Genomic DNA, 24,134 nt, shown 5'->3' on the forward strand with positions numbered 1-24,134 from the left:
TGATTCATCAGCTGAGGGAGGGCAGTACGTAGTAATCAGCAGGAGGTTTCCTTGCCCATGTTTGACCTGATGCCATGAGACTTCATGGGGCCCAGAGTCGATGTTGAGGACTCCCAGGTCTGGGTTTGCAGTTGTCGTTTCTGGTGTCTAGGTCGATGCCGGATGGTTTGTCTGGTTCCATTCCGTTTTTTAGACATTTTTGTGGCTTGTTAGGCCATTTCAGAGGGTGTTGCTGTGGGTCTGGAGTCACATGTAGGCCAGACTGGGTAAGGACGGCAGATTAACTTCCCTAAAGGGGGATTAGTGAACCAGATGGGTTTTTTCAACAATCAATGATAGTTTCATGGTCACCATTACTGAGGCTAACGTTATATTCCAGATTTATTAATTGAATTTAAATTCCACCAGTTTCTGTGGTGGGATTTGAACCTGTGCCCCCAGAGCATTAACCTGGGCCTCTGGATTGCTAGTCCAGTCACATTACCACTATGCCAGATTCTTCAAAACAGTGAGCATGTCATCTTTTACCTCCAACTGACAGAGCAGATGGGGCCTCAGTTTAACGTCTCCTCCAAAGATGGCATCTCCGACATGCAGTGTTCCCTCAGGACTGACCTACGGACAGTGCAGTGCTCCCTCAGTACCGACCCTCTGACAGTGCAGCACTCCCTCAGTACTGACCCTCTGACAGTGCAGCACTCCCTCAGCACCGACCCTCTGACAGTGCAGCACTCCCTCAGTACTGACCCTCTGACAGTGCAGCACTCCCTCAGCACCGACCCTCTGACAGTGCAGAGCTCCCTCAGCACCGACCCTCTGACAGTGCAGCACTCCCTCAGTACTGACCCTCTGACAGTGCAGAGCTCCCTCAGTACTGACCCTCTGACAGTGCAGCGCTCCCTCAGTACTGACCCTCCGACAGTGCAGCACTCCCTCAGCACCGACCCTCTGACAGTGCAGCACTCCCTCAGCACCGACCCTCTGACAGTGCAGCGCTCCCTCAGTACTGACCCTCTGACAGTGCAGCACTCCCTCTGCACTGACCCTCTGACAGTGCAGCTCTCCCTCAGTACTGACCCTCCAACAGTGCAGCACTCCCTCAGTACTGACCCTCCGACAGTGCAGAGCTCCCTCAGTACTGACCCTCCAACAGTGCAGCACTCCCTCAGTACTGACCCTCTGACAGTGCAGCACTCCCTCAGTACTGACCCTCTGACAGTGCAGCACTCCCTCAGTACTGACCCTCTGACATTGCAGCACTCCCTCAGTACTGACCCTCTGACAGTGCAGAGCTCCCTCAGCACTGACCCTCTGACAGTGCAGCGCTCCCTCAGTACTGACCCTCTGACAATGCAGCACTCCCTCAGTACTGACCCTCTGACAGTGCGGCGCTCCCTCAGCACCGACCCTCTGACAGTGCAGCACTCCCTCAGTACTGACCCTCTGACAGTGCGGCGCTCCCTCAGCACCGACCCTCTGACAGTGCAGCACTCCCTCAGTACTGACCCTCCGACAGTGCAGCACTCCCTCAGCACTGACTCTCTGACAGTGCAGAGCTCCCTCAGTGCTGTCAGCCTACATTTCCCACATTACAACAGCGACTACACTGAAAGACTTTAATTGGCTGTACTGTACTTTGGGCTGTCCTCAGTCAGGTAAAGAAGCTCTCAAAATGTAATTCCGTGTTTATATCTAAAGTCCTTAAAAAAGGCTGTTTATTACAGTTTCCTGGTGTTGTTCTGAGTGCGACTCATCACCAGTTTGGATTTTACTCTCGGATGATCTAGAAAAATATTTTGCTGTATCTACAGCAGAGGAAACGCTGGACTGAGGTCAGTCAGGTCCGAGTCAGAGCAGAACCTGGTTTTCACAGAGAGGAAACGGCTGCAATGTGGAGACATGGAAGATAAAGGATATCAGTGCAGTGACCACTCCTGTCGCTGATCCCAGTGCAAATGATCCACTGAATATTCCGAGAAATAATCCAAATGACTTGAACATTGCAGCCACGTCAAAATTATGAGAACTGACTCCCACCGGCTGATATGCCACAATCGACCTAATGAAACAGGAACTCCAGTTAGCGACTATACACCAGAATCTAACATGAATCAAGGAGAGATCACAACATAACACTACTCCAAACCCACAACATCAAGAAAACCCCTTCCCACTCTCAATCTCATAGCCCCTCTAGCACTGCAGCACTCCCTCTGTACTGACCCTCCGGCAATGCAGCACTCCTTCAGTACTGACCATCTGACAGTGCAGCACTCCCTCTGTACTGACCCTCCGGCAATGCAGCACTCCTTCAGTACTGACCCTCCGACAGTGCAGCACTACCTCAGTACTGACCATCTGACAGTGCAGCACTCCCTCTGTACTGACCCTCTGGCAGTACAGCACTCCCTCAGCACTGACCATCTGACAGTGCAGCACTCCCTCAGTACTGACCCTCCGACAGTGCAGCACTCCCTCAGTACTGACCCTCTGACAGTGCAGCACTCCCTCAGTACTGACCCTCTGACAGTGCGGCACTCCCTCAGTACTGACCCTGTGACAGTGCAGCTCACCCTCAGTACTGACCCTCTGACAGTGCGGCACTCCCTCAGTACTGACCCTCTGACAGTGCGGCACTTCCTCAGTACTGACCCTCCAACAGTGCAGCGCTCCCTCAGTACTGACCCTCCGACAGTGCAGCGCTCCCTCAGTACTGACCCTCCGACAGTGCAGCGCTCTCTCAGTACTGACCCTCCGACAGTGCAGCGCTCCCTCAGTACTGACCCTCCGACAGTGCAGCGCTCCCTCAGTACTGACCCTCCGACAGTGCAGCACTCCCTCAGTACTGACCCTCCGACAGTGCAGCACTCCCTCAGTACTGACCAATTAAGAAACAAATTACTAAAGTTTAACAAGAGGGAGGATTAATTCCAAACAAAGGACACACTAGGAGATCAGTCATTTGCAAATCACATCATCTATATTTAGCATGCTCAGGGATTGTTAATTTAAATTAACTCAGAAAAGTAAGGTCAGTGAGAGATGGCCACAATGATAAGTATGGAGTTTTTCCCCAGTTTGATCCAAGGTTTTGATGACTGAGATTTGCAGAAAGCAGAAGACAAGGTATTTGAAAATTATCCCATGGGAAAGGTTCTTGTTTAATACAGAGACTGCACCAACCACACTTGGGAATCTCACAAAAACTCATGGGATAATTCATTATTCCATACATTGGTTAATGAGCCCCTGAAATTTAGCAATGCTTGATGTGCCAGTTTTGAGTTTGAAGGTTGTATTCGAAATATTTCTGCCCTCCTTTGGAAAGCCGGCGCAGGCACAATGGGCTGAAAGGCCCCCTCGTGCACTGTAACAATTCTGTGATCCCATGATCTCATTTACATCGAGTTCAGATTCTGGGAGACCTGTGTTCACTGAGCAGAGCTCATTACTCTCAGTGCTGAATCTAACCCTCACACCCACGAGCAGAATCCTGGACCCAACCTTCATGAGCACATGATCCTGTCACTAGGCTGAAGGAGATGGAAACAGACGAGAGGCTAATCAACTTCAAATTCAAACTGGAGGTCAACTGTAGCACAGCGAGATCACAACTCAATCTTCAGGGTGGAGTTTGGAATCTGGATTAGCAGTTGGTGTCTTTGGAGAGAAAGCCTTCACCAGGACAGGTAGACACAGATATTGTATGTGGTACATCTACCCCATGGCTAACACCACCAGACAACACCCAGTAACACTGTGCTCCCTTAGAAATAAAACCATTCCAGGTATGGAATACGCAGCACAGAAATTCAGAAAGAACATGCATTAGAGATTCAGATAAGTAGCAAGTGCAGTTTAGAAATTTCCTTCAATGATGTATGTAGACATGTTATGAATGTCTTTATCTACATAAATATTATGTACTTGTGTATGCGAATAGCATGTACTTGTGTATGCAATTATGCATTGTGTATGCAAATATGACATTTGTGTGGGCAGATATTACACATTCAAGTGTGAAAATATTATGTATGCAAATATTATGTGCATACAAGTATTACACTTGCATGTGCAAATATTGCACGTCAGTGATTATTGCATATTCATGTATGCAACTATGTATTTGTATATGCAATAATGTATTCATGTATGTGATTATGATGTATTCATGTATGTGAATATTACATATTCATGCATGCAATTATTACATAATCAGAGGTATGCAAATATTGTTCAGGTTATGTGAATATTACATCTTCTTCTGTGCAAATGCTACCAAGAGTTCACACAACCAAAGTTTACTCCACATCCAATGTGCGTTTTTCATGCAGTTATAGGACTTTGCTCCAACCCTGTAGCATTAGGCAGTCGAGTCCCAATGGATTCACGCACTCTTTGTTTCTCAAAACAATTAAGAATTCTGTAAATAGATGGTCTGAGTGTGATTATTGTGCTTAAATATATTAAGAGTTAAGGTGATTCAGTGAAAGATAAGTTTTACTAATACTGGGATTCTAATTTCACCAATACGAGGCAGAAGACAATTAACAAGGTTCCATGTGGCTGCCCTCTTGGGTTATGAACCTTGAGCCCTCTACACACACAGTCACCAAGACAGGAGTAGAGGCAAAGGCACACTGATACTCCCAGAGCAGCCAAACCATTGCATTTCAGTCCTGCTCAAAACAGCAGGCCGGACAGAAACAGGAGGAGTAGGCCATTCAGTCCATCGAGTCTGCTCCGCCATGCAATACGCTCATGGCTGATCTTGGGCTTCAACTCCATTTTCCTGCCCCCTCCCCATATCCCTTAATTCTCAACATCTGTCTATGCCTTATATGTTTTCGATGATGGAGCATCCATAGCCCTCTGGGGTAGAGAATTCCAAAGGTTCACATCCCTCTGAGTGAAGAAATTTCTCCTTATCTCAGTTCTAAAGATCAGGCCTTATCCTGAGACTGTGCCCCCGTGTTTTAAATTCCCCAGACAGGGGAAACAACCTTTCAGTATCAACCCTTACAAACCCTATCAGAATCCTGTATGTTTTGAATATATGAGTTAGGAGCTGGATTGGCCATTCAGCCCCTCGAGCCTGCTCCACCATTCAATAAGATCATGGCTGATCTGAATGTAACCTCAACTTCACATTCCCACCTAACCACAATAACCTTTCACCCCCTTGTTAATCAGGACTCTATGAGTTTCAATGAGATCATCTCTCATTCTTCTAGACTCCAGAGAGCATAGGCCCAATTCACTCAGCCTCTCAGCATTGGACAGTCCCCTTGTCTCAGGAATCAATCCATTGACCCTTCACTGCAACTCCTCTAAGGCAGGTACATCCTTCCTGAGGCAAGGAAAACAAAGCTGCAAACAGTTCTCCAGGTCTCACCAAAGCCCCAGCATCAAGGCATAAATCGCTTAAAACTAGCTCTGCTGGGTGGGACATGACATTTGTATGCCTGATGCCAGATTTTTGAAGCAGCTTTTCTACTAGGAACTTGGTAGTAGCAGGAGACTCCCAGCAAGACAGCAGGAATGCTTTAGGCATGTCCTTAAAGCATCCCTGTAGAGATCAAACATTCCCGTCGACTCATGGCAATCCCCGGCTTGTGACTGACCAAAATGGAGAAGGTTCGTTTGGGAAGGCACCGAGCACATCGAGGGGCTTCCTTGGGAACATGGAGAGGTGAAGTCGAGGAGTCGGAGAGAGCGCAGAAACCTCCAAACGATGCATCTACCTGACCCTTCATGCACTACCTGCCCTGCATGTGCCAATGGCGCAGGATGATTCTGCTGACGCCTGCTTTGAAGCTTCTGAAACCACACGTCATAATGATGGCAAACTCCTGCCCACGGCTGGTTTTACACCGATCGTCTGCTAGAGTTTCTCACTTGTCATGATTGATGTCTCTTCTGGCAGCATCCTTGATTCAGTTTTGGGCACCCTGCTGGTCTCCTGACATGGGTTACTCACCCATTATGGCATTTCCTTCCATCCTGTGCACATGCCCAAGCCAATGAAGCCACCTTTGCTTGATTAGCACGAGCATGCTTGGTATGTTTGCCCTAGAAAGGGCTGCTGCATTGGTGACTGTGTCTTTCCACATGATGCCAAGGAGGCATCGTAGACATCAGAGGTGGAGGGTAGTGAACCTCTGCTCTTGGTAGGTGTAAGTTGTCCAGGCTTTGCTGCCATACAGCAGTGTGCTGAGGGTACAGGCTTTACAGATAAGCATCTTGGTCCTACAGGTCAGTGTGTGGTTTCCCCATGCTTGTTTCATTAGTTGGCCAAAGTTGGTGGCTGCCTTTCCAATGTGTGCGCTGAGCTCTTTGTCAAGAAGCAGCTTGTCTGTCACTGTAGATCCGAGGTAACAGTATTTACTGACTGCTTCCAGTAGTGCGTTGCGGAGTCTGAACACGGGCAGAGACTCAACACCCTGTCCCATAATTATATTTTTCATGACACTGATGGTGAGAGAGGACATGACAAGCATGGAACAGATGATCCATGAGTCTTTCGAGCTGGTCTTCTGTCTGGCCAATGAGTGCATCATCAGCAGCAGCATATTGTTCTCTAATCAGGACATGTCTTGGCTTTCAGTCTTGAAAGGTTGAGTTTCCATTTGATCTTGTATGGAGATACACTCCTCCTATATTGGCAGGGAAAGCATAGGTCAGAGGGACAGAGAAAAAGATGCCAAACAGATTAGGGGCTAAGCCATGGTCCTATTCTGCCCTATTCTTGGTCTCAAACCTGTAAGAAGTGGTGGTGTTGAACTGAATGGTCCTGTTATCATGGACTGTGTGAGACTGGAAAGCTTGGGGAGACAACCAATTTTCTTCTGGTATCCAGTAGAGACCCTCTCCTGCTCATGCTTTAGTGAGGTACACAAAAGTAAGGTAGGGCAGTATTTGCTGCTCTCTGCACCTTTTTTGAAGCTGATGTAGGAAGGTTATGTCTATCATAGATTTGAAGCCACATTATGCCTCTTCATGTCTTCTGTTCGCTAGTCGATGGATCCTGTTTAGAATGATTCTGGCAAAATTTTTCCCAATGACGTTGAGGAGTGAGATGCCCCAGTAAGTGTTCCAATTCCCTCGATTGCCTTTGTTCTTGTATATCATGATGATGTTTGCATCATGCATATCCTGTGGGAGAGAGCCTTCTCTCCAGCAGAGGATGAGGTCGTCATGAAGGTAAGGCAGTAGATGTGTTTTTCCATATTAAGTAGCTCAGTTGGTATTCTGTCCTTTCCAGATGCTTTCCTTGCTGCTAGGGAGTCAATGGCCTTTTTGAGCTCAAATAATGGGGGTTCTGCATCAAACTTAAACATGACAGGTAGCTGCAGAAGATCATCAGAGAGATTTGTCCTAAATGAGTATAGCTCAGAGTAGCGCTCCCCCTAACATGCTATCTGCTTGTTCCTGTCAATCTGTATTTCTCTGTCCCCAGATTTCAAAGGGGCAACTTTGGTAATAGTTGGGCCTCATTCTTTTTTGATCCTGTCAGACAGAGCGCGCAGGTTACCAATGTCACTAACAGTTTGTATCTCTTCGTATAGATTGATCCAATACTTGTTGGCACAGTACCTTGCTGTCTTCTGCACATTTGCCTTAGCTAGCCTGAGATTGTCAAATGCATTAGAGGCTGTAAGCCAGGCGAGCTGTTCTCTTTGCTGAATGACAGAAGTCATTTCTGCAAAGTGGGTCTCAAACCAATCTTTGTTCCTGTTTTTTCTTTGCCAAACATGATTACTGCAGCTTTGTAGATGATTGACCAGAGGACTTCCATGCTTGTTCAGCATTATCTGGTGAGCCCTCAGATGGAAGAACTTTGGACGTTCGTCATCATTCCTCGTGCATGAAATTTGATTTGCGGAATATCATTGTGTTTGGACTTATGTATTTTCCGTGGTTATGCCTTCAACCTGCTCCTGACAAGCAAGTGATTAGTATCTCATTGTGATAGGTGTGGGCGTGAAGAACGCTGGACAGATCACATCATCTAAGCACATAAGCAATAGGAGCAGGAGAAGACCATGCAGCCCATGGGACCTGGTGCACCCTTTAATATAATCATGGCTGACCTTCAGCATCAGTTAAACATTCCCATCTGCTTCTATTCTTTGATTCCCTGAGAGGCCAAAAATCTGTCCATATCATCCTTAAATGTATCCAACAATGGAGCATCCACAACCCTCTGGGGCAGAGAATTCCAAAGATTTGCAACCCATTGAAGAAATCTTTCCTTGTATCAGTCCTAAATGGTCGATTCCTTAACCTGAAACTGTGCCCCCTTGTTCTATATTCCCCAGCCAAGGAAAACAACCTCTCAGTATCTACCCTGTCAAGCCCCTCCAGAATCTTGTATGCTTAAATAAAATTGCCTCTCGTTCTTCTAAGCTCCAGAGAATATAGATCCAATTAAATCAGCCTCTCATCACAGGACAACCCTCATCCCAGGGACCAATTTAGTGAACCTTGGCTGTACCGCCTCCGATGCAAGTATAATCTTCCTTTACGCAGACAAAATTTGCACACACTATTCCAGGTGTGGTTTTCCCAAAGCCCTGCAAACTGTCGCAAGATGGTGATTATCATATCAAGTTGGTGTCAGTGTCTCGATCTCAGATCTTGTGGCGATTCCTGCATTACCAACACTTTCCAGGGCAAAGTCCACCCAGTGCACAAAGTTTTAGTAGCCACTGTCCATTTCAGTTCATCTTGCCAACACCACAATGACTGAGGCATGTTTGGCATGAAACTGTCTGATCCAACACTTGTGTTAAAGCTCCTCAGGAGAAATACCTTTTCTCTATGTGGCAGATGGTTCAGAATATCATCTAGGTTGTTGTAGAAATGATCTTTGTCTTCAGCATTGGCACACAGGTTGGTGCATAAGTGCAGATGGTGACAAACCTCCATCAGATAGCAGACAAAGAAATACAAGGTGTTCAGAGGTTGGGGCAGGAATCTCATTTATCTACGTCAACCCACTCCGCACATTTGCCATGCCAATAATGGGCCTCACATTTTGATCCAGTGTCAGTCAAACTAGTCTCTTGGAGAGCAGCAGTGTTGATGTTGAACTTGTGTACTCTTAGTCAATCAATGCCGTCAACATACATTGTCTGTAACCTGCCAGGACACACAGTCCTCACCTTTTGTTTCACGGGCTGTTGGAGGTAAGCCATGGCGCTGTTGGAGGTAAGCCGTGGTGCTGTTGGAGGTAAGCCATGGCGCTGTTGGAGCTAAGCCATGGCGCTGTTGGAGGTAAGCCATGGCGCTGCTGGAGCTAAGCCAGGGCGCTGTTGGAGGTAAGCCATGGCGCTGTTGGAGGTAAGCCAGGGCGCTGTTGGAGGTAAGCCATGGTGCTGCTGGAGCTAAGCCAGGGCGCTGTTGGAGGTAAGCCAGGGCGCTGTTGGAGGTAAGCCAGGGCGTTGTTGGAGGTAAGCCATGGTGCTGTTGGAGGTAAGCCATGGTGCTGTTGGAGGTAAGCCATGGTGCTGTTGGAGGTAAGCCATGGCGCTGTTGGAGGTAAGCCAGGGTGCTGTTGGAGGTAAGCCAGGGTGCTGTTGGAGGTAAGCCAGGGTGCTGTTGGAGGTAAGCCAGGGCGCTGTTGGAGGTAAGCCATGGTGCTGTTGGAGGTAAGCCATGGTGCTGTTGGAGCTAAGCCAGGGCGCTGTTGGAGGTAAGCCAGGGCGCTGTTGGAGGTAAGCCATGGTGCTGTTGGAGGTAAGCCATGATGCTGTTGGAGGTAAGCCATGGCGCTGTTGGAGGTAAGCCATGGCGCTGTTGGAGGTAAACCAGGGTGCTGTTGGAGGTAAGCCATGGTGCTGTTGGAGGTAAGCCATGGTGCTGTTGGAGGTAAGCCATGGCGCTGTTGGAGGTAAGCCATGGCGCTGTTGGAGGTAAACCAGGGTGCTGTTGGAGGTAAGCCATGGTGCTGTTGGAGGTAAGCCATGGTGCTGTTGGAGGTAAGCCATGGCGCTGTTGGAGGTAAGCCATGGCGCTGTTGGAGGTAAGCCAGGGCGCTGTTGGAGGTAAGCCATGGCGCTGTTGGAGGTAAGCCATGGTGCTGTTGGAGGTAAGCCAGGGCGCTGTTGGAGGTAAGCCATGGTGCTGTTGGAGGTAAGCCATGGTGCTGTTGGAGGTAAGCCATGGTGCTGTTGGAGGTAAGCCAGGGCGCTGTTGGAGGTAAGCCATGGTGCTGTTGGAGGTAAGCCAAGGCGCTGTTGGAGCTAAGCCAGGGTGCTGTTGGAGGTAAGCCAGGGCGCTGTTGGAGGTAAGCCAGGGCGCTGTTGGAGGTAAGCCATGGTGCTGTTGGAGGTAAGCCATGGTGCTGTTGGAGGTAAGCCAGGGTGCTGTTGGAGGTAAGCCATGGTGCTGTTGGAGGTAAGCCATGGTGCTGTTGGAGGTAAGCCATGGCGCCGTTGGAAGTAAGCCAGGGTGCTGTTGGAGGTAAGCCAGGGTGCTGTTGGAGGTAAGCCAGGGTGCTGTTGGAGGTAAGCCAGGGCGCTGTTGGAGGTAAGCCATGGTGCTGTTGGAGGTAAGCCATGGCGCTGTTGGAGGTAAGCCATGGTGCTGTTGGAGGTAAGCCAGGGCGCTGTTGGAGGTAAGCCAGGGCGCTGTTGGAGGTAAGCCATGGCGCTGTTGGAGGTAAGCCATGGCGCTGTTGGAGGTAAGCCATGGCGCTGTTGGAGGTAAGCCATGGTGCTGTTGGAGGTAAGCCAGGGTGCTGTTGGAGGTAAGCCAGGGCGCTGTTGGAGGTAAGCCAGGGCGCTGTTGGAGGTAAGCCATGGCGCTGTTGGAGGTAAGCCATGGTGCTGTTGGAGGTAAGCCAGGGCGCTGTTGGAGGTAAGCCAGGGCGCTGTTGGAGGTAAGCCAGGGAGCTGTTGGAGGTAAACCATGGTGCTGTTGGAGGTAAACCATGGTGCTGTTGGAGGTAAGCCAGGGCGCTGTTGGAGGTAAGCCATGGCGCTGTTGGAGGTAAGCCAGGGTGCTGTTGGAGGTAAGCCATGGTGCTGTTGGAGGTAAGCCAGGGCGCTGTTGGAGGTAAGCCATGGCGCTGTTGGAGGTAAGCCAGGGTGCTGTTGGAGGTAAGCCATGGTGCTGTTGGAGGTAAGCCAGGGCGCTGTTGGAGGTAAGCCATGGCGCTGTTGGAGGTAAGCCAGGGTGCTGTTGGAGGTAAGCCATGGTGCTGTTGGAGGTAAGCCAGGGCGCTGTTGGAGGTAAGCCATGGCGCTGTTGGAGGTAAGCCAGGGCGCTGTTGGAGGTAAGCCAGGGCGCTGTTGGAGGTAAGCCATGGCGCTGTTGGAGGTAAGCCAGGGCGCTGTTGGAGGTAAGCCATGGCGCTGTTGGAGGTAAGCCATGGTGCTGTTGGAGGTAAGCCATGGTGCTGTTGGAGGTAAGCCAGGGCGCTGTTGGAGGTAAGCCAGGGTGCTGTTGGAGGTAAGCCAGGGCGCTGTTGGAGGTAAGCCAGGGCGCTGTTGGAGGTAAGCCATGGTGCTGTTGGAGGTAAGCCAGGGCGCTGTTGGAGGTAAGCCATGGCGCTGTTGGAGGTAAGCCAGGGTGCTGTTGGAGGTAAGCCATGGTGCTGTTGGAGGTAAGCCAGGGCGCTGTTGGAGGTAAGCCATGGCGCTGTTGGAGGTAAGCCAGGGTGCTGTTGGAGGTAAGCCATGGTGCTGTTGGAGGTAAGCCAGGGCGCTGTTGGAGGTAAGCCAGGGTGCTGTTGGAGGTAAGCCATGGTGCTGTTGGAGGTAAGCCAGGGCGCTGTTGGAGGTAAGCCATGGTGCTGTTGGAGCTAAGCCATGGCGCTGTTGGAGGTAAGCCAGGGCGCTGTTGGAGGTAAGCCATGGTGCTGTTGGAGGTAAGCCATGGCGCTGTTGGAGGTAAGCCATGGCGCTGTTGGAGGTAAGCCAGGGCGCTGTTGGAGGTAAGCCAGGGCGCTGTTGGAGGTAAGCCATGGCGCTGTTGGAGGTAAGCCATGGTGCTGTTGGAGGTAAGCCAGGGTGCTGTTGGAGGTAAGCCATGGTGCTGTTGGAGGTAAGCCATGGTGCTGTTGGAGGTAAGCCATGGTGCTGTTGGAGGTAAGCCAGGGCGCTGTTGGAGGTAAGCCAGGGCGCTGTTGGAGGTAAGCCATGGTGCTGTTGGAGCTAAGCCAGGGCGCTGTTGGAGGTAAGCCATGGTGCTGTTGGAGGTAAGCCAGGGCGCTGTTGGAGGTAAGCCAGGGCGCTGTTGGAGGTAAGCCATGGCACTGTTGGAGGTAAGCCATGGCGCTGTTGGAGGTAAGCCATGGCGCTGTTGGAGGTAAGCCATGGTGCTGTTGGAGGTAAGCCAGGGTGCTGTTGGAGGTAAGCCAGGGCGCTGTTGGAGGTAAGCCAGGGCGCTGTTGGAGGTAAGCCAGGGCGCTGTTGGAGGTAAGCCATGGCGCTGTTGGAGGTAAGCCAGGGCGCTGTTGGAGGTAAGCCAGGGCGCTGTTGGAGGTAAGCCAGGGCGCTGTTGGAGGTAAACCATGGTGCTGTTGGAGGTAAGCCAGGGCGCTGTTGGAGGTAAGCCAGGGTGCTGTTGGAGGTAAGCCATGGTGCTGTTGGAGGTAAGCCATGGTGCTGTTGGAGGTAAGCCATGGTGCTGTTGGAGGTAAGCCAGGGTGCTGTTGGAGGTAAGCCAGGGCGCTGTTGGAGGTAAGCCAGGGCGCTGTTGGAGGTAAGCCATGGCGCTGTTGGAGGTAAGCCATGGCGCTGTTGGAGGTAAGCCAGGGCGCTGTTGGAGGTAAGCCAGGGCGCTGTTGGAGGTAAGCCAGGGCGCTGTTGGAGGTAAACCATGGTGCTGTTGGAGGTAAGCCAGGGCGCTGTTGGAGGTAAGCCATGGTGCTGTTGGAGGTAAGCCAGGGCGCTGTTGGAGGTAAGCCATGGTGCTGTTGGAGGTAAGCCAGGGCGCTGTTGGAGGTAAGCCAGGGCGCTGTTGGAGGTAAGCCAGGGCGCTGTTGGAGGTAAGCCAGGGCGCTGTTGGAGGTAAGCCATGGTGCTGTTGGAGGTAAGCCAGGGCGCTGTTGGAGCTAAGCCAGGGCGCTGTTGGAGGTAAGCCAGGGCGCTGTTGGAGGTAAGCCATGGCGCTGTTGGAGGTAAGCCAGGGTGCTGTTGGAGGTAAGCCAGGGCGCTGTTGGAGGTAAGCCAGGGTGCTGTTGGAGGTAAGCCAGGGCGCTGTTGGAGGTAAGCCAGGGTGCTGTTGGAGGTAAGCCATGGTGCTGTTGGAGGTAAGCCATGGCGCTGTTGGAGGTAAGCCATGGCGCTGTTGGAGGTAAGCCAGGGCGCTGTTGGAGCTAAGCCAGGGCGCTGTTGGAGGTAAGCCATGGTGCTGTTGGAGGTAAGCCAGGGCGCTGTTGGAGGTAAGCCATGGCGCTGTTGGAGGTAAGCCATGGTGCTGTTGGAGGTAAGCCAGGGCGCTGTTGGAGGTAAGCCAGGGCGCTGTTGGAGGTAAGCCAGGGTGCTGTTGGAGGTAAGCCATGGCGCTGTTGGAGGTAAGCCAGGGTGCTGTTGGAGGTAAGCCATGGCGCTGTTGGAGGTAAGCCATGGTGCTGTTGGAGGTAAGCCAGGGCGCTGTTGGAGCTAAGCCAGGGCGCTGTTGGAGGTAAGCCATGGCGCTGTTGGAGGTAAGCCAGGGCGCTGTTGGAGGTAAGCCAGGGCGCTGTTGGAGGTAAGCCAGGGCGCTGTTGGAGGTAAGCCATGGTGCTGTTGGAGGTAAGCCAGGGTGCTGTTGGAGGCAAGCCAGGGTGCTGTTGGAGGTAAGCCAGGGCGCTGTTGGAGGTAAGCCATGGCGCTGTTGGAGGTAAGCCATGGTGCTGTTGGAGGTAAGCCATGGTGCTGTTGGAGGTAAGCCATGGTGCTGTTGGAGGTAAGCCATGGTGCTGTTGGAGGTAAGCCATGGTGCTGTTGGAGGTAAGCCAGGGCGCTGTTGGAGGTAAGCCATGGTGCTGTTGGAGGTAAGCCAGGGCGCTGTTGGAGGTAAGCCAGGGCGCTGTTGGAGGTAAGCCAGGGCGCTGTTGGAGGTAAGCCATGGTGCCGTTGGAAGTAAGCCAGGGCGCTGTTGGAGGTAAGCCAGGGCGCTGTTGGAGGTAAGCCATGGCGCTGTTGGAGGTAAGCCAGGGCGCTGTTGGAGGTAAGCCATGGCGCTGTTGGAGGTAAGCCAGGGTGCTGTTGGAGCTAAGCCAGGGCGCTGTTGGAGGTAAGCCATGGCGCTGTTGGAGGTAAGCCATGGTGCTGTTGGAGGTAAGCCATGGTGCTGTTGGAGGTAAGCCAGGGCGCTGTTGGAGGTAAGCCATGGTGCTGTTGGTGGAGGTAAGCCAGGGCGCTGTTGGAGGTAAGCCAGGGCGCTGTTGGAGGTAAGCCATGGTGCTGTTGGAGGTAAGCCATGGCGCTGTTGGAGGTAAGCCAGGGTGCTGTTGGAGGTAAGCCATGGTGCTGTTGGAGGTAAGCCAGGGCGCTGTTGGAGGTAAGCCAGGGCGCTGTTGGAGGTAAGCCAGGGCGCTGTTGGAGGTAAGCCATGGTGCTGTTGGAGGTAAGCCAGGGTGCTGTTGGAGGTAAGCCAGGGTGCTGTTGGAGGTAAGCCAGGGCGCTGTTGGAGGTAAGCCATGGTGCTGTTGGAGGTAAGCCATGGTGCTGTTGGAGGTAAGCCATGGTGCTGTTGGAGGTAAGCCATGGTGCTGTTGGAGGTAAGCCAGGGTGCTGTTGGAGGTAAGCCAGGGCGCTGTTGGAGGTAAGCCATGGCGCTGTTGGAGGTAAGCCAGGGCGCTGTTGGAGGTAAGCCATGGCGCTGTTGGAGGTAAGCCAGGGTGCTGTTGGAGGTAAACCATGGCGCTGTTGGAGGTAAGCCAGGGTGCTGTTGGAGGTAAGCCATGGTGCTGTTGGAGGTAAGCCAGGGCGCTGTTGGAGGTAAGCCAGGGCACTGTTGGAGGTAAGCCAGGGCGCTGTTGGAGGTAAGCCAGGGTGCTGTTGGAGCTAAGCCAGGGCGCTGTTGGAGGTAAGCCAGGGCGCTGTTGGAGGTAAGCCAGGGCGCTGTTGGAGGTAAGCCGTGGTGCTGTTGGAGGTAAGCCATGGTGCTGTTGGAGGTAAGCCAGGGCGCTGTTGGAGGTAAGCCAGGGCGCTGTTGGAGGTAAGCCAGGGCGCTGTTGGAGGTAAGCCAGGGCGCTGTTGGAGGTAAGCCAGGGCGCTGTTGGAGGTAAGCCAGGGCGCTGTTGGAGGTAAGCCGTGGTGCTGTTGGAGGTAAGCCATGGCGCTGTTGGAGGTAAGCCATGGCGCTGTTGGAGGTAAGCCATGGTGCTGTTGGAGGTAAACCATGGTACCTGCCCTTACACAGTTGAGTTGGGCTTATAAACTGTAAACTGCTGTCTCCTGTGTTGGTTCCCTCACTGGGGCTAAGAGTAAGGGTGAAGTGCCCTCTCCATCTGGTTCCAGCTGTAGAGTCTAGGCAGGATTTTGACTTATCGACTTGCCCAGAATCTGCATCTCTCTATCCACCCTATAGAATGAATCCAAAGTGGGACAGGAGACCCTGCTTCAGGAGCCCACTCAGTTGCAAGTGTTGGGAGATGGGTTGGAATTGGGGACAGGGCAGGGGGAACAATTTTCCTTTCGTAAAACAAGGCTGATTCAGCCTAATTATTTTGTAATTTTCCAAGTGCTCATATACTTCTCATGTACCAATCTCATCTACCCAATCCTCCAAGCACCATCTTCTCCACATGTGACAGAGTGTCTCCAGGTCACACATTGGACTTATCAGCTGTGTCAGGACCCATTGAGCCAGAGCAGAAGCAAGTCACCCTCAATCCTGAGAGACTGCTCACTCTCCGAGGGCTTTCGCTAAACACTGGCAACCCTTTCTGTTTAAGGACTCCACACACTCATTCATTCAGCCCCTCAAAACTGTTACATGATATGGGCTATAGAGGGGAGGGGACTGATGGGCATATCAGACTTTCATGGTCCATTAGTTTGGTGTTAGTACAGAAATTGAAATGATTTGAGGCCAGGTGACCTTTCAATTCTGGGGCCAGGGTTCAAATTCATTCTGGACAAGAGGGGAAAGTTCTCTCTGTTTGCTGGATGCAAGTTTCTAACATGAAATAAGTTTAGGATCTGGAATCCACTGCCAGGATCGATAGTGACAGTACAAGTCTGAGTGGCAGTCTCACCAGATGTGGGAAACAGAAACCACTAACCTGCAGGTACTAGGGTCTCAGAGGCTGTTGTTGGGGTACGTGCAGAGGTAGCTTTAGTCCATGCTTAAACTGCCAAGGGAATGCTGAAACTAGCAGCATCCCATTCCCAGCTCAAAACATAATGAATAGTGGGGATATGGTGACAATAAACTGCAGATTAAAACATTTTACAAAAGAGTGCAGGGAAATGAAAAGCTCAAAACAAACAGATTAATTTGGGTATCAGTGGGGATTCATTTGGTGTCTTGTTAATTAACAATTGACAGAGTTTCTCTTATTCAATAATCAGCTGCAGGATACTTACGAAGACAGGACAATGGCAACAGCATCATTCAGCACACTTTCTCCAAACAACAGGGCGTACAGGTCCACATCAGCCTGTAGTTCATTGAATATTGCAAGCACAGTCACTGCAAGAGAATGGATGTCATTAATAAAACCCTCAATACTGGGTCTCCCCATATAACATCAGAATTTAGAATCATAGAAAGTTTATGGCACAGGAAGAGGCCACTTGGCCCACTGTGTCTGTGCCGAACGAAAAACAAGCCCCCCAGCCTAATCCCACTTTCCAGCACTTGGTCTGTAATGAGTTAACTGCCAAGCATTGTTTGAAATTTAAACGAGGCAGCTTGACCCTGATTGGTCGAGGCATTGCCCTAAGGAATGAGTCAGCAAATAGCTGTCACTTATTTTGTTTAGCTGAAACATGTGCAATGTGTGTACATGTTCTTTCTGTCTGCAAAGAACAGGGCCCTGTATATTAATATATGTAGCAATGCTTGGCAGTTAACTATTAGTCACCACCAATTGGTGCATTCTCCATGGCAACACCTCTACCAATCGGAGTCCACCTGCCGACCATTTAGCACTCTCTTCTCATACAGTATAAGTTGTTGCTTTCCCATTATATTGGTATTCTTGCGAAGTGTCCTGATGAGTGTAAGACAAAATGCTTCAACATGTGTCTTTTTTCAGAATTTCTCTTGATTCAGTCTGAATGGTCCCCTTACTTCATGACCATAAATTAACTCAAAAGGACTGAACCCTGTTGACTCATTAGGGGTGTCCCTAATAACGAACAAGAAGAATGGAATCTCTCAGTCCCAATCATGTGGATAATCTTAACTATAAGCTCGAATCATAGTCTTTAAAGTTTGATGTCACCTTTCTAAGGCACCTTGACAGTCAGGGTGATAGGCTGACAACCTAAATTGCTTTATTCCTGGGATGTTCATTACTTCTTTAAACAGCTGTGACATGAAATTTGAACCCTCAGCAGATTGTATTTCTGTTGGTAATCCATATCTTGTAAAGAATTTGGTTAACTCCTCTATAATCACCTTTGCTGTGATTTTCCTTAAAGGTATTGCTTCTGGAAATCTCATGGACACACCCATGATTGTCGGTAAACACTGATTTCCACTTTTAGTCTTAGGGAGGGGCCCTTCAGTCAATCAGGACCCTGTTAAAAGGTTCTTCAAATACTGGAATTGGAATTAAAGGTGCCAGTTTAATTACTGCTTGAGGTTTTCCTATCACCTGACATGTGTGACATGTTTGACAGAATTTGACTATATCTTTATGTAGTCCAGGCCAATTAAAATGTTTTTGTATCTTAGCTTGAGTTTTCCTAGTTCCCAAATGTCCAGCCATTGGGATTTCATGAGCCACTCTCAAAATTCCATTCTCGTACACAGATGATGTCACTACTTGATACACTATCGCCCACTATTCACCTACTGGAACATGAGGCAGTCTCCACTCCTGCATTAACACATTGTCTTTAAGGTAATAACACTTCGGAAAGTATTCTTGCCTTAGTTTCAGGATAAGCTGTCTGATGTAATTGTTTTAATTCTGGGTCCTTCTGCTGTAACTCCACTAACTTCAATGAACTAAGCACCTCAGCCTCATTCTCTCTAATCTTCTCTTCCTGAGTAATCTTTTCAAAGATGGATCCAGCAAACTGAGGTTCAGCATCCTCCCTGTCTTTTGGATTCTTCCTTTTCCTGTTTAAGTTTGTGTGCCTGTGATCTCGGCACCACATAGTCTGGAAACAATCCAGGATGCTTTTTCTGTAAACCCTCTGTTGATTGTACCTGAACAGGTTCCTCTACCACATTAGGCATAGTCAATATTTGCGAAACAGCTATATCATTTCCTAGAATAAACTGAACCCCTGTACTGAAGAGGGTGCAGAGGGTGTTGCCTGGGCTGGAGCGTTTCAGCTGTGAAGAGAGACTGGATAGGCTGGGGTTATTTTCCTTAGAGTAGAGAAGGCTGAGCGGGGACCTGATAGAGGTATGCACAATTATGAGGGGCATAGATAGGGTGGATAGGAAGAAACTTTTCCCCTTAGTGGAGGTGTAATTAACCAGGGGGTATAGATTTAAGGTAAGGGGCAGGAGGTTTAGAGGAGATTTGAGGAAAAACTTTTTCACCCAGAGGTGGTTGTAATCCAGAACACACTGTCTAAGGGGGTGGTAGAAGCAGGAACCCTCACAACATTTAAGAAGTATTTAGATGAGTATTTGAAAGGCCATAGCATACAGGGCTATGGGCCAAGTGCTGGAAAATGGGATTAGAATAGATGGGGGCTTGACGGCCGGCACGGACACGATGGGCTGAAGGGTCTGTTTCTGTGCTGTATAACTCTATGACCTTGCAATGGGCAATTTCTCTACTACCCCAAACATAACCTTTCCTGTTTTCAAATCACTTTTTAAACTTCATTTTATATAATGAAGCAGACCTGAACCCTTCTGTGATTTCAATAATTAACACTTTCTCCTGCAATAACCCTTCTGGACAGCAGATGGCACTGTCCCATAACATTAATGATTGACTGGTACCTGTAGCCCTTAGGATTTTGACAGTTTTTCCTACTTTTCCTGGAACACAAGGATATACTTTCCTTTCACATATAATATCTTTGAACATCTCTGTAACTTGCTGTTCAGAACTTCCTTGGGTAGGTTGTGAATACATTCCCACCTCTCTGGCTAATACTGACTCTTCCTTTTTCACCTGTACAAGTTTTACTGGTTTGTCTTGCACTTGGGTCTCAGAGCCACAGCACTTTTACTTACAGAACTCTTCTCAGTTCCTATCACTGCAATCGGTCTCCCGTTTAACCTCCAACAATTTGATCTTGTATATCCAGGCTTGTCACGATGGTAACTAACATTCCACCTTCTCCCCTTCACCTCTGCCTTCCACCTTCCCATCTTTTAATAGGCTGGGGTCCTTCATTTTGCTCTTTTTTACTGACATTTTTACCATCACTAGCTTTTCTATATCTCCAATTTCCTTGCTGATTCACATATGACCCTTTTCTTAGACTCAACTGTGTGAAAGATCATAAGTATCAGCTAAAACAGCAGCTTCTCTGATCTTTTCACTTTGTTCTTCAACTAAATGGGCTTTGATAGTTACTGGAATACTATTTCTAAATTCCTCCATAATCATAATTTCTTTACATTTTCAAAAGTCTTGTATAATCGCAATGCCCTATGTTATGAAAGCATAATAATTTTCTCAATATTTTTCTGGTTTGTTGTAAAGTAGGTTTAGGGGTGTGAGGGTAGATGGTTCTGTCTGTGATTTAATTACATTGGAGCCAAGTGAAGGGGCTGTTTGGATTTCAAAGGGACGTTAGGAAGTTTACAACTAGCCAGATTAGCAAGGCCAAGCAGTGTGTTTATTTTTCCCAAAGGTTACTGACAATATTGGCAACATGGAAGTTTTTATATTATGGGAAAAGTACATTTCCAAAGATATATGGAACAATGGAATTTACAGATTAAAGAGAGAGAAACATATATAAAGGAGAATGAAAAGCTATATTGGGGGGCCATGTAAAATCTAACAGGTTTCTGTGAAACAGCCTTCCGGAAGCCTCCAGCTATTTTTACAAAAGTCTGCTTTGTCCAGTTACTGAAGTTGGAGACAAGTGTTTTGGAATTCCACTGTCAAGTGGGTATTGTACTAACTTGCTTTTTAAATTTAAAATCTATTTTGGACTGTAGCCTTAAAGGGGGTGCGTAACTGGGTGTCAGGTTAATTAGGAATTTTAGGAGTTGTTATAGTGTTAAGTAATTGTAGTCTTATGTATGTGCTTGAAATCTTTTCTTTTGTTAATGAATATTTTAATTTAATTTTTTAGAATCGCTAAAGGTCTTAGTGGACTCATTACTTCAGAATTCAGTGTACAAATCTTTTCGTAATAAATACAAACTGTGAAACCATTGTGATAGCGTGGCCAAGTTTCCCTTGTGGATTTGGTCCACCCAGCACACATCACCTGCCACATCATAACACCTAAACTATTGATCCCGGAGTGTTTCAGTTTCTCTTGCCAACTCTACAAAAGTCTGATTACATCTCTTCCTTATAGTCCTGAACTTTGGGAAAGCTCATAAGCATTTAATATCGCCTTCTTCAGTATCTCATAGTCTGCAGGCTGTTCCTCTGATAAGCTTGCACACACATTCATTGCTATACCTGACAAAACATTCTGTAACATTATGGTCCAAGCATTTCTTGCCCAGTTCAATTTCATAATTATCTTTTCAAATGGGGCAAAATATCTTTCAACTCCATCCTCTCTAAATTTGGGCACTATTGAAGATTTTTCGTTAAATCAAATTCCTCAAAGGGATAAAGTCACCATCAGAATTACTATCTCCTTTCCTCCTTTATTCTAAGCTTCAATTTCAACAATTCATACTGTCTGGCGTCTTTCTCTCTCTCTGAAGCTCTCTATCTCTTTCCTCTCGCTAACCTCTCTCTCCCTCTGAAGTTCAAGTTCAGCTTTTGCATTTCTATCTCTTGCTATCTTTTCCTTTTTCCTGCTCCTCTTTAACCCGTGCAAGCTTTTTAAAAATGTTTATTTCTTTTAAGCTGTTGTTTTCTTTTTCAAGTGTTTTAATTTCTCTTTTCCTTCTCTTTTCGGTTCCAATTCTTATTCAAGTTCAGGCTTTTGAAAATGAAGAGAAAACGACTGATCCCAGAACCTTAGTAACACTTTTAGGATTTTAAAATTAAAAGATTTATTAACAAGGAGGAAAAAAAAACTTAAGCACATAAGATTAAAATTACACAATTAAAACATGCTCCCCCCTCCAAAACCACTTAGTGATTTCTCTCTCTGCCCACTCCTCCCCTCCTCTTAACCAATATTACCCAAGGCAAAACCTGTGGTTATAAAGGTTACCACAGCTTCTCACTCTCTTCCACTCTGCTGTGGAAACCCAAAAGTGAGGTTCAGAAACAGGCCACTTCCCGAAGACAAAGGCTTGAAAACCCAACGGTTGCTTCAAATTCATAACTTTCACACCTACTCACAGCACAGAGCTGGACATCTCCCCGACACAGACACGTAACTCAGCTCTTTCATCTTACACTTCATTGTTCTAAGCACCTCTTTGAAACCAACTTTTACAAAATATAAAAATCTTTCATGTTTTCCTGTTGCTTCCACTTTCGGGTCAAATAAAACTGAATAATATTCCCTTGTTTACAACTTATAAATGTTTCATAAGTAAAAGTCCCTTGTTACTTCTTACTCCCCCATTCCTCCCCTCCCCCATTCCTTTCCTCCCTCTCTCCCTCCCCCTCCCCCCACTCCCCCCTCCCTTTTTCCCACTCCTCCCTCCCCCCACTCCTCCCCTCCCTCTCTCCCTCCCCCACTCCTCCCCTCCCTCTCTCCCTCCCCCACTCCTCCCCTCCCTCTCTCCCTCCCCCACTCCTCCCCTCCCTCTCTCCCTCCCCCACTCCTCCCCTCCCTCTCTCCCTCCCCCACTCCTCCCCTCCTTCTCTCCCTCCCCCACTTCTCCCCTCCTTCTCTCCCTCCCCCACTACTCCCTTACGTCTCTCTCTCCCCCCACACCTCCCCTCCCTCTCTCCATCTGCCCACTCCTCCCCTCCCTCTCTCCCTCCACCCACTCCTCCCCTCCCTCTCTCCTTACCCCCACTAATCCCCTCTCCCTCACCCCACTCCCCCCCTCCTTCTCTCTCCCCTGACTCCTGCCCTCCCTCTCCCCCTCACCCCACTCCTCCCCTCCCTCTCTAACTCCCTCCACTGCTTCCCTTCTAGAACATGAGAACATAAGTAATAAGAACAGCAGTGGACCATTCGGCCCCTCGAGCCTGCTCCGCCATTCAATAAGTTACTGGCTGATCTGTTTGTGTTTCGATTTCCACTTTCCCCTCTAACCCCGATAACCTTTGGTTCCCTTGCCTAACAAGAATCTATCTACCTCTGCCTTAAAAATATTCAATGACCCCGTCTCCACCACCTTCTGAGGCAGAGAGTTCCAAAGTCACACAACCCTCAGAGAAAAAATTTCTCCTCATCTCTGTCCTAAAAAGGCACCCCCTAATTTTAAAACAATACCCCCTAGTTCTGGACTCACCCACAAGAGGAAACATCCTTTCTACATCCACCTTGTCAAGGCCGTTCAGGATCTTGTAAACTTTAATCAAATCACCCCTCACTCTTCTAAACTCCAGTGGAAACAAGCCCAGTCTGTCCAAATCTTCCTCATAAGACAACCCACTCATTCCAGATATCAATCTAGTAAATCTCCTCTGAACCGCCTCCAACACATTTACATCCTTCCTTAAATAAAGAGACCAAAACTGCGCATCGTTTGAGGTGCAGTCTCACCAATGCCCTGTATAACTGAAGCATGATATCCTTACTTTTATGTTCAATTCCTCTCATAATAAAGGATAGCATTCCATTAGCCTTCTTAATTACTTGCTGTACCTGCATACTAACTTTTTGTGACTCATGTACTAGAACACCTAGATCCCTCTGCACCTCAGAATTATGCAGCCCTTCTCCATTTAAGTAATACTCTACCTTTTTTATTCTTCCTGCCAAAGTGAACAACTTCACATTTTCCCACATTAAATTCCATTTGCCAGATCTTTGCCCACTCACTCAACCTATCCATATCCATCTGCAACCTCATGTCCTCTTCACAACATACTTTCCTACCTATCTTTGTCTCATCTGCAAGTTTAGCTCCCATGTCTTCACTCCCCTCAGCTAAGTCATTGAAGTAAATCGTAAAAAGTTGAAGCCCCTGCACAGACCCCTGTGGGACTCCACTCATCACATCCTGTCAATCAGAAAAAGACCCATTTATGCATACTCTCTGCTTCTTTCTAGCCAGCCAATCTTCTATCCAGGCTAATGTGGTACCCCCTACACCATGGGCTTTTATTTTCTGTAATAATCTTTGATGTGACACCTTATCAAATGTCTTCTGGAAATCCAGGTACAGCACGTCTCCAGGCTCCCCTTTATCCACCGCACATGCTACTCCTTCAAAAGACTCCAATTGGTTAAACATGATTTTCCTTCCACAAAACTATACTGACTCTTCCCTATTGTCTTGAGCTCTTCTAAGTGCCCAGCTATAACCTCCTTTATGATCGATTCTAATAACTTACCCACGACAGACAACAAGCTAACTGGCCTATAGTTTCCTGTTTTCTGCTTCTCTCCCTTCTTGAATAGAGGGATTACATTTGCTACTTTCCAATCTGATGGAACCTTTCCAGAATCTAGCGAATTTGGGAAAATTAACACCAGTGCATCGACTACCTCATTTGCCACCTCTTTTAAGACCCTAGGATGTAGTCCATCAGAACCCGGAGACTTGCCAACCAGCAGCTCCATCAATTTGCACAGTACCATTTCCCCAGAGATTTCAATTTCACCAAGTTCCTTTCTCCCGTTCACCACCTGATTTGCTGCTATTACTGGAATGTGTTTTGCATCCTCTATAGTGAACACAGAAGCAAAATATTTGTTCATTTCTTCCGCCATTTCCTTATTATCGACTATTAACTCCCTACTGTCACTCTCTAGAGGACCAACACTCACGTTACT

General features: G+C 48.5%; 1 protein-coding gene across 2 annotated transcripts in view; it reads right to left on the reverse strand.

Annotated features, from left to right (window-relative positions):
• The window catches only part of slc9a6a (solute carrier family 9 member A6a), a 103,251-nt gene that overhangs the window by 54,329 nt on the left and 24,788 nt on the right, over window positions 1-24,134 (reverse strand). For both annotated transcript variants that reach the window (XM_041196203.1, XM_041196204.1), the window contains exons 6-7: window positions 16,530-16,635; window positions 1,918-2,059 (exon numbers count right to left, since the gene is read on the reverse strand). In XM_041196203.1, the coding sequence (XP_041052137.1) occupies window positions 1,918-2,059; window positions 16,530-16,635 (248 nt within the window). The remainder of the gene's footprint in view (window positions 1-1,917; window positions 2,060-16,529; window positions 16,636-24,134) is intronic.

This window comes from Carcharodon carcharias, chromosome 9, assembly GCF_017639515.1.
Source record: "Carcharodon carcharias isolate sCarCar2 chromosome 9, sCarCar2.pri, whole genome shotgun sequence".
Lineage (NCBI taxonomy): Eukaryota > Metazoa > Chordata > Chondrichthyes > Lamniformes > Lamnidae > Carcharodon > Carcharodon carcharias.